The following is a 10,154-nucleotide window of genomic DNA, read 5'->3' as shown; positions in this document are numbered from 1 at the left end:
TGTGATTTGGTGATGCCATGAGAGGTTTGAACAGAGAGATGAGAAGAAGCCCCCTGTGCCAGCAAAAAAAAAAAAAACAAAAAAACTCTGTTCCCTGAGTTGAAAAATCCTTTGCCTTTGAAGTTATTTATCTTTAAAAGTACCATCACAAAACAGATGTGAGCTGATGGCCCATATGTAGTCATGGGAAAGGCAACGTGAATATGGGAGATTCCAAAACTGCAGAAGTTCCTGTGCAGGCTGCATTTGTGTGAGGTGGAAGCCACAAGCAAAAATTGTTTCTCTTCTAGAAAGCTACCAAACAACACAAGACACTTTTCTCTCTTAAAGTCTGAATGAAAGAACGTTTTAGAAGTTTTGCTGACCTGGAGTTCTGAGTTTTGCCTCTTTACATTGCTGGTAGAAAATGAACAGTTTGTGATAGGAGAAAGGGTTACTTTCGGAATTTCTCTGGGTTTTTTTTGTCTTGTTTTGTTTCGTTTTTTCCCTCCTTAGTGTGTGTTAATAAAATCTATCTGTTTACTTTTAAGTTGGAGCCTGTTTTGCTTTTTCTTTTATATCCTGTCTCCCACAGGTGGAGGAGAGCACATGCTCAGGCCAGTACACTAAATTTGGTCAGACACTAAATCAGCAAACGTGAAACCACTACACAGGGATATGAACCTGAGCAGTATTTCAGGTGAGGGCACAGCTATACAACATTGCTTTCCTCTTGCACAGGAGCATCTTGAGAACAATCTATTTCTAGCATATTACTATTATGTCCATAGGCTGCTGCTTCTTTTTTCAAGGTCTTAAAAAAATTAATCCTTAGATGAAGGAGAGAAAATCAAGGCCACTACCCTGAGATTGAGCACATAATTGTGGTGGATATATTCTCCCAATGCTAAATTATGAACCTGATTAATAATTTGTGTGTTCTTCATTAAACTCTGATTTTATATTCAAAAACGTTAAAAACTTAAACATTAGATAGAATCGTGATAAGTATTCTTGGGTGAACAAAGGAGGCCATTCTCATTTATCAAGGCAGAATCAGACCTTTAAGGTAAAATTTCAGGACTATTGGAACATCTGGAAAATTCCCAGGAATTCCAGGAACGGTTTTTTCTTCTCTGCTGACCACACAGGGGGATTTGCTCTGAAGATCACCAGCATTTGAATGTCATCAGATGACTACAGAAAAGAAATTTCTGTTTGCCCACCTCTCATGTATGAATAGGAAGCAAATGCTGTGAAATTAAAAGATTCAGTCATTAAATTAAGAAACTTCATTTCCCCCCCCCCAATTCAGTCTTCAATTGGTTATTGATCAATTCACCTCTGATGCAAATTTGGTCCTCATTCTCTGCTTCTCTTGTCAGTCTTTTTCCAGACCAGGTGTCTCTGACCACATCAGGTGGTGATGCTGCTCAGAGCTGTGATTAGGTTGGTACTAGATACAGATTTAATTTGTGCAATTCCAATCAAATCTGATTTTTGTTTGATTGGACCTTTTCTCCTACTGTAATTGATAGGAAATGACCAGTATTCGTCTTGATAAGGAAGGGAAGGGAAGGGAAGGGAAGGGAAGGGAAGGGAAGGGAAGGGAAGGGAAGGGAAGGGAAGGGAAGGGAAGGGAAGGGAAGGGAAGGGAAGGGAAGGGAAGGGAAGGGAAGGGAAGGGAAGGGAAGGGAAGGGAAGGGAAGGGAAGGGAAGGGAAGGGAAGGGAAGGGAAGGATTCACACTTGACAATAGTCACTGAAGAATGAAGAATGAACTCTGAGTGGCTGGAGCTGAATGAAAACTCTCCTACCAGAGACAGCACTGCCCCTAAAGGCACCCAGCCCAATTAAACAGAGGCAACAGACAACATCAGGCTAATTCTGTCCTCTGAGTCACTCATCCCTTGATGTTTCCAGCTGCTGCTCAGCCCTTTCAGGTGAACAAGCAGCCACCAGCTGCTGAGGATGCAGAGTTCACAGCCTTAGACATGTAAGACAGGAGATGCCTGTGTCTGAAGCAGTCCCTCTGGTCCCACTCTGCAGAAGGTGGGGGGAAGGCTGCCATCCAGAACAGCTTCTCAGGGCTCTTAGAAGGATGTCATGGTTTGCTCCATCCCCTTGCCCACAGAGGGAGAAGAGCTCTGAACAACAGTGACCTGACAGTTCTGAAATCAGATTCAATCAAATCCCACCTGTCTTAGGGGACTTGGGGCTTTCAAGAGACTCTGCTGAAGCCAGGTGTAAGAGGCAGCTCAGCTGTTCCCTTCATGGGCAAAAACTAGAGATGCTTTGAGGTCTCTACCCTTTCAGCTGCAGCCAATTCAATTGAGGTGAAACAAATCTAAGAAAATCCTTTCCTTCCTCTCTCTGTGGTGAGTCCTTGGCTGACTTTCTACGGTGTATGCCATGTGCTAATGTCAACAGATTTTTCCAGCTGTGGTAGAAGATCACCTGCAATCAAAATATAATTTTTAATCTGCAGTGTAAACTGCCAGTAGGAATCATCAAACCAATGATGTTCTTAATGTAGGAAAACAAGGGAAATTGTTCTAACAAAATTTGAACCACCCATTTCAGAGTCACTGGATAGCAAAGTTGTTTCAGTGGTGCAGATAGCCTGGATGTTCACCCCGTCCTTGTGTGGGCCCAGGGCAGTCAACTACTTCTTCTGTTACATTCCCCAGCTCTTCAGGCTCTCCTGCATGGACACCTCACTCTATCAGAGTGCAGTGGTTTCCTGTCCACCCAATTCTGTTTGCTAAATTTAGTGTAGTGGTCTTGGTGTTTGCTCTCTTTTTCTCCTGTGAAGTAGGATTAGGAGAGGCAAAGCAGGCTCAATTTTAAGGATCAAACAAATAGATTTATTGACACACACCAGAAGAAGGAAAAATGAAAATCAAACTGAAAAGATTCAAAACACTCCTTCCCACCACTGACAACTCTCTTTCTCTCATACAACATAAAAAGAAAAAACCTGCCATTTTCAGTCAGTTTCACCATTTAAAATAGTCTGTCATCAGTTTTTTAGCAGAGGAGTCTCTCTTAGAGTCCTAAGGAGACATCACCACAAGAGGAACAGTCCTCTGGTGGCTTCCATGCCGCAAATCTGCAGCAGCCTGAAAGGAACCTCTGCAAACTCTGAAATCTTACCCATTAGCAGCTTTCCCAACACTGCCTATGGCCCATATCTGCTTATTAGGGATACTGTTTAAGGATGCCTCCTCTAGTATAAAGCAAAGATTCTCTTCCTCGATCTCCAAACTCTTCATCTCAAAAACTAAAAATCTCCTTCTCCTTAGGGGCAAACAGCTTCATGGCTCTTTTAACTAGAACCTTACATCCTCCCCCAACAGCATTCATCTGTTACAGGAAAAATAGTCCATTCTCCATAGCTTACTAGAAACGTCCAGCCAAATTAGGCCACTCCTCTTCTTTTGTTCCAAACAGTCTTTTCACTCTCTCTTCACTGACTTCAATTTCATGCTGTGTCTTTTTATAGTTCAATACACTTTGTGTGTCCCCACTCCGGGAAGGGCCAGGGCTCTGTGAAATGACTAAAACTTAAAAGACACCAAGTTATGCACCGTGCGTTGCATGTTGTATTATTTGTCATGTTGTTACAAGGGTTATGCTGTTACTTACCAGTTAGTTCAAACAGTTTGTGCCGAATTTGTACACTGAAACCTCAGTCTCCTGTATTCCAAGTTGTGTATTCCCTTCTCCCCCAAACCCCAGATTTCCCTTACCCTCCGTTGGGCTCCCCGCCTGCTCATCAAACCACTGGCACCGCCTAACGGGGAAATCAAGAGACTCCCATGATGCTCAGCTCCAAGCAGAAGTCCAATCCATGCAGAAAAATCCCTAAACCAAGCCAACCTGAAATATAAATCTATGAAGGACACGACTGTGTGAGCAGGACATCCAGCTATCTGTGAATGGTTTCCACCTTGTTGTCACTTCCTCGCCATGACCTGGAGAGCACTGAGAAAAGGTGACACCCCCTAGACCACACGAGCCAAGTGAGTTCCTGGGAACCCCCATGAGGCAGGAATCCAGACTCTGCAGCATGAGCAGCAGATTCACCTTGAATGTCCTCCTCAGCAGTGACCAGAGGGAGCAGCAGCAGTGTATGCGACCCCTTGAGTTCCCCGTAAAGGAGCTGATTTCTAAAAAGGCATTTAAGGAACTAATAATTACCTCCTGCCGTGATTCTTGATAACACTCTGGACATTCCATCTGCAAGCAGGAAAGAGTTCAAACCTGCCCAGGGCTGTGGTGGGGCAGTTATCTCTGCCAGACAGCAGCTGCAAAGATCTCAAAGCCCTGCCTGTGGGGGAGGCTGGTGGATGCCTTCTTTTCCACTCTCCATCTCATGGCCTGGGCTCGCTCTGAGCTCCCCCTCTGGCCCTGGGGCAGGGAGAACCCATCCTTCCCTGGGCTGGCAGGGCTGGCAGCCAGGGCTGGGGCACAGCACGCCCATGTCCTGGTCTCCGGCACTGTGACCCCTGGAACCATGCCAGCAGTGCCCAGCTGCAGCACTGCCACCAGCAGCCAGGGGAGAACGGGCTCAGCCAGCCTGGACCACTCCTCTGGGGCCAGCAGCTCTGGAGGCCCAGCCTGGCCCAGCCACATTGGGACAGCGGGGCCTGAACAGGGCCCCTCCTGCCCACGGTGTTACCTGGTGGCTCGTGGGGAAGGAAGAGGGTGACTTGAACACAGCCTCATCTTTATATGGGTATTACCAAAAGTCACATTCCCTTTTCTAAGTGGTCAAACCACATGCCAAAAGCCAAGAACTGGCCCCTGAGAGGTCCCTGTCTTTTCCAAACAATTCTGAGGGACATGACAGAGCAATATTCCATTTTCCTCTTTAACTAAAAATCAAACTGTGTTGACCCGTAACACATCACCATACCACAAGGGCACCTCCTGGCCCACTCAGGTCTGCTCAGCTGATCCAGAGGGAGAAAATTTCCAGTTCAACCCACAGGCATTTTACAGGTGTAAAGAAAATGCTTCATCTGAGGTTCAAGGACATTGAAAGCAGACACGGGGCTGCCTGGTCTTTACTGTGGCTAAGCATCCTAAGAGGGTTTCAAGTTGGTACAAGAAACCCACATGATCTCCCCTTGCATGTGGAGAAGCCTCTGTTTCTGAAAGACTAGAAAAAGGTTCTGTACAGGCTCTTGGATCAACCTGCTGGCTTGACTGCAAGGGGCTGATGGAGACAAGGGGAGCATTTGCAGCATTTGGGAACAGACCTGTACTGCATGTCCCGCCTACAACCTGGCTCTGGTTCTCCCAGAGAGTGTAATCTCCTCATTCTCACACTCAAGGTTTGCATCCAGTCCCCAAGAAAGCTGCAGACACAACCGAGTTTGAACATGCTTTTATTGATGGCCAGAAAGCAGAGCTGGAGCAGCAATGGGAGAAGGGGAACAATGGGAAGCTGTGTGGGCTTGGGAGCTGCGTTTTCACCTTTCCACGGAGACTCTCCTTAGTGCCAAAGCCTGTGCCTGCACCACGAGGGCTTCTCTGACTCCACTTCAGCTGCCCCTGGGGCCTTCTGAGCACCAAGAGCTGTTTGATGCATTGTGGAGAAGGGGCACTGAGCATTTTAATCAGAGGACAGAGAATCAGGCATCTCTTGGAGTGCAAACTTCCTCAGCTGCTCATGTATCCAGGGCACAAAATAAGAGATCCTGGTATACACCTCAGGGAAGAGGTGGTCTTTATGTACATAAGAAGCAATGCCATGAGCTTTCTGTCTGCAGACTAATGGGCCACCAGAATCACCCTGTGTCAGGAAAGGAGTGACAGGGGTCAGACATGCCACAGCACAGCTCTCCCTGCCTTAAACAACAAGTTTCCTCTTCCCTCCCTCCATGTGAAGAAGCTCCTCTTCCACCACCTCCCCCCCTCCAGACCCAGCTCTGCAGGGTTTGCTGCTGCCTCACTACTCCTCTAAGCCCAGCCATGAAACAACTCAGGCTTGCAGGCTCTTTGAGATCCAAAAGCTCAACAAGAACTTTAGTCACGGGGAAATATCTAAGCCATCCTAGCAAGGGTATCACAAGGAATTTACACACAGAAACACTGGCAAGGCTGGGGAGAACATCTCCAGGGAAGTAAAAAAGGACATGATGCTGATAACTAGGAAAATGTAGCCCAGTTCAGGGAGCACATCAGCTTCAGAGCTTCAGTGAGGGCCCTCAGCTCCTCTTTCTGAAGATCCTACTTCATTCTGGTGTCCTTTTACTTTCACCTGAGAACCAAGCTCACTGTCCAGCCCAACCCTCCTCCCAGGCTTGCAGCCCAAAAAAAACACTTACCTTGTATGGTGACTTTTTACCGTAGTCATCACCAACACAGATCATGGACTGACGCTGGTAATTCCAGAATATCAACTGACATATTGTCCAATCTTGCACCTTCAGTTCTGCCTCCCTCATCACGTTTGTCCTGCTCCCTGTCATAGATGTCAGGCCCCATCCAGCCACCTCACACTCAGCTCCTTGTCTCACATATTCGTTGCTCATGGGAATGGAGATAGTTTGAACATACTCATTGATCCTGGCCTTTTCCTTCAGCTGTCAGGCAGAGACAACACGGGATTAGAGCCAGTAAAGGATTAGGAAGAAGCTCAGAGGCTTGGGGAGGTGAGCAGAGGGAGATGTGTTGGGCCCTACCTTCAGCAGCACAATGTCATTTTTGAAGCCATCTTGGGAATATTTGGGGTGGATGACCCACTGTGTGACCTGGATCCTCTGCTGGCTCTGCTCTTGGTAACTGATATTGTGGGCTCCCAGAATGACAGTGATGCTCATTATCCTGCCAGGAAACACCAACAACAGCTGCACTGGGCACAGGAACAGCCCCAGGGCCAGTGGCTGGAGGGAGGTGGTGGTGGGATAAACCTCCCCAGAGAGGAGCTCTCAGCACTTTGCCCTCTGTAACCTGGCTTCCCTCCACAGTGCAGCTGAGGATCCCTCACCCCACACTGACACAGGTGGCAGCTGCCCCATCCTGCAGACAAAGGGAAGAAGGGAAGGGGAGAAACTGCTCCCTCTTCTGCAGCAGTAGCTCAAAGCCATGGTAGGAACCATGACCCCAGAGACCACTGTGAGCATTCCTGTCCCCAAGAAACAGGGAACAGCCCCTGAAGAAAATTCCTGCAGCTCACAGAGGATAGCTCAGCTCCAGAGATCCCTGCTTTGCCCAAGGAGACACGGGGCACTGTTTAAACCCAGATCAGGGCCGAGACCCATGTGGACTATGTGAGACTGGGAAAAACCACCTGTACAAGAAAGACAGGCTCTTACCCTTTTATATCCACACAGTGAGCTGCTGAGAGCACTGCGTCTGGGCGAATCAGGAACCCTCCACAGGAAAAACTTTCTAGGCGATTTTCAATAATTAAATAAGCCATGTAGGGTCTGGAGTGGGGCTCAACTTCACATCCTCCAATGATCCTTCCTGCCAGAGAGATGGGAAATGGTAATATGACATATACTGGTATCTCCTGTCACGTCTGCATGAAGGGAAAGGCTCATCCTCTCATGTCATGTGCCAGTGATACCAACAACCCTCCTTCCTGGGGCCATCCAAAGCACTGCTGGTGCAGAGAGGAGAGAAAGACAAGCAGCACTGTCTGGGGGGACTGACCACCGCTGGCTCTGGGTGACTAAAATGCCATCTGAGGGCACAGCTCCACTGCCTGCAATGCCTCACTGGTTTCAGGTACAGTCTGAGCTGAGAGGTAAGAGGAGAGAGGAAAGAAGGGAAGTAGAGATAGGAGGGAAGGTGAGGCAGGAACCTTGCCCAAGACTGACTACTGAGTGACCATCTGTGCCCTTGCATGTTCCTGTCCAAGTCCCATCTCTGTGTACTCACCAGCCCCAGTCCAAGGCACAAGGACAAAAGCACTTGTGAGCAGAAGGAGAAGCAGCATCTTCTACCTCTGTCCTGCTGTGCCAAACCAGATGCTATGGCCAAGCAGAAGACAGGTACAAAATGGCAATCTCTCTCTATATATATTGTGTGGAGCTGAAACAGGAAACCTCAGCCTACCTGGAGCTGTGTGATTTGCTGCTTTTGTTGTCACAGCCCCTGACTGTGGCTTAGCTAGGTGTTCATGACACATTCTCTCACCAGCATTTTTGTGACAATCTTCTCAGAGGGATGGAGAGATCTGGGCTTGTTCAGAGTACACAGGGAAGGGAATGGGGTATCTGTGCAGTGCATTCCCATCAGAGACCTTTGGAGAACCCCCTGGGACCCTGCAAGTGGACTGGTTCTGTCTGGATGTTTTTTGCTTTTTACTTCCTCCGTCCTCTGACAGGAATGGGGAGAGCTGGCCAGGGCCAGGCAAAGTGTTTTCTAGTGTTTTCTAAGTGGTACTGACCTGGAGTTCTGAGTTTTCCCTCTTTACATTCTTGGTAGAACATGAACAGTTTGTGATGGGAGAAAGGGTTGGTTTAGAAATTTAACTGGGTTTTTTTGCCTTTTCTTATTTTTTTCCCCTCCTTAGTGTGTGTTAATAAAATCTATCTGTTTACTTTTAAGTTGGAGCCTGTTTTGCCTTTTTCTTTTATATCCTGTCTCCCACAGGTGGAGGAGAGCACATGCTCAGGCCAGTACACTAAATTTGGTCAGACACTAAATCAGCAAACGTGAAACCACTACACAGGGATATGAACCTGAGCAGTATTTCAGGTGAGGGCACAGCCATAGAACATTGCTTTCCTCTTGCACAGGAGCATCTTGAGAACAATCTATTTCTAGACTTATGTACTTAGGCTGCTTCTGCTTTTTTCAAGGTCTTAAAAAAATTAATCTTTGGAGGAAGTAGGGAAAATCATGGCCTCTACCCTGAGACTGAGCACATAATCATGGTGAATAAATTCTCCCAATGCGAAATGATAAATTTGATAAATGGTTTGTGTGATCTTCACTGAAGCTCTGATTGTATAGTAGAAAACTTTAAAAACATAAACATTAGATAGATTCTTGATGGATATTCTGGGGTGAACAAAAGAGGCCATTCTCAATTACAAAGGGCAGAATCAGGCCTTCAAGGTACAACTTCAGAAGTAGTGGGAGATTTGGAAAATTCACACAGGGCGATTGGCTCTGAAGATCACCAGCATTTGAATGCCATCAGATGGCTACCAAAAAAAAAAAAAAAAAAAAAAATCTATGCCAACCTCTCATGTATGGATAGGAAGCAAACGCTGTGAAATGAAAAGATTCAGTCATTGAATTAAGAAACTTTATTTCCTCCCTCACTTCAGTCTCCAATTTGTTATTGATCCCTTCACCTCTGATGCAAATTTGGGCCTCATTCTCTGCTTCTCTTGTCAGTCTTTTTCCAGACCAGGTGTCTCTGACCACATCAGGGGGTGATGCTGCTCAGAGCTGTGTTTAGATTGGTATTAGGTACAGATTTAATTTGTGCAATTCCAATCAAATCAGATTTTCATTTGATTGTATCTTTTTGACCTACTGTAATTGATAGGAAATGACCAGTATTTGTATTGATGAGGGAAGGGAAGGGAAGGGAAGGGAAGGGAAGGGAAGGGAAGGGAAGGGAAGGGAAGGGAAGGGAAGGGAAGGGAAGGGAAGGGAAGGGAAGGGAAGGGAAGGGAAGGGAAGGGAAGGGAAGGGAAGGGAAGGGAAGGGAAGGGAAGGGAAGGGAAGGGAAGGGAAGGGAAGGGAAGGGAAGGGAAGGGAAGGGAAGGATTCACACTTGACAATAGTCACTGAAGAATGAAGAATGAACTCTGAGTGGTTGAAGCTGAATGAAAACTCTCCTACCAGAGGCAGCACTGCCCCTAAAGGCACCCAGCCCAATTAATCAGAGGCAACAGACAACATCAGGCTAATTCTGTCCTCTGAGTCTCTCATCCCTTGATGCTTCCAGCTGCTGCTCAGCCCTTTCAGGTGAACAAGCAGCCACCAGCTGCTGAGGATGCAGAGTTCACAGCCTTAGACATGTAAGACAGGAGATGCCTGTGTCTGAAGCAGTTCCTCTGGTCCCACTCTACAGAAGGTGGGGAGAAGGCTGCCATCCAGAACAGCTTCTCAGGGCTCTTAGAAGGATGTCATTGTTTGCTCCATCCCCTTGCCCACAGAGGGAGCAGAGCTCTGAACAACCATCCCTGACATTTC

At 47.0% G+C, this 10,154-nt stretch overlaps 1 protein-coding gene across 1 annotated transcript; it reads right to left on the bottom strand.

Annotated features, from left to right (window-relative positions):
* Positions 1–5,567: 5,567 nt before the first annotated feature.
* LOC136372264 (duodenase-1-like) lies at positions 5,568–7,935 on the bottom strand. Its single transcript, XM_066336797.1, has 5 exons — positions 7,878–7,935; positions 7,307–7,460; positions 6,674–6,815; positions 6,317–6,574; positions 5,568–5,781 (listed from the first exon to the last, which is right to left on the bottom strand). Exons 1-5 carry the CDS (start codon positions 7,933–7,935, stop codon positions 5,602–5,604), a joined length of 792 nt encoding a protein of 263 aa, XP_066192894.1. The 3' UTR covers positions 5,568–5,601.
* Between the last annotated feature and the right edge of the window lie 2,219 nt (positions 7,936–10,154).

Source organism: Sylvia atricapilla, chromosome 27 (assembly GCF_009819655.1).
Source record: "Sylvia atricapilla isolate bSylAtr1 chromosome 27, bSylAtr1.pri, whole genome shotgun sequence".
Taxonomy (NCBI): Eukaryota; Metazoa; Chordata; class Aves; order Passeriformes; family Sylviidae; genus Sylvia; species Sylvia atricapilla.
This window is presented reverse-complemented; position numbering and strand designations above follow the sequence as displayed.

What these genes read in the sequence shown, in the direction of transcription:
- LOC136372264 (XM_066336797.1), bottom strand. Translation starts at nt 7,935, where the DNA reads ATGCTGCTTCTCCTTCTGCTCACAAGTGCTTTTGTCCTTGTGCCTTGG. An exon ending in ATGACATTGTGCTGCTGAAG is followed by an intron (nt 6,575 to 6,673) that starts GTAGGGCCCAAC and finishes TCTGCCTGACAG; the next exon opens with CTGAAGGAAAAGGCCAGGAT. An exon ending in GTAAAAAGTCACCATACAAG is followed by an intron (nt 5,782 to 6,316) that starts GTAAGTGTTTTT and finishes TTCCTGACACAG; the next exon opens with GGTGATTCTGGTGGCCCATT.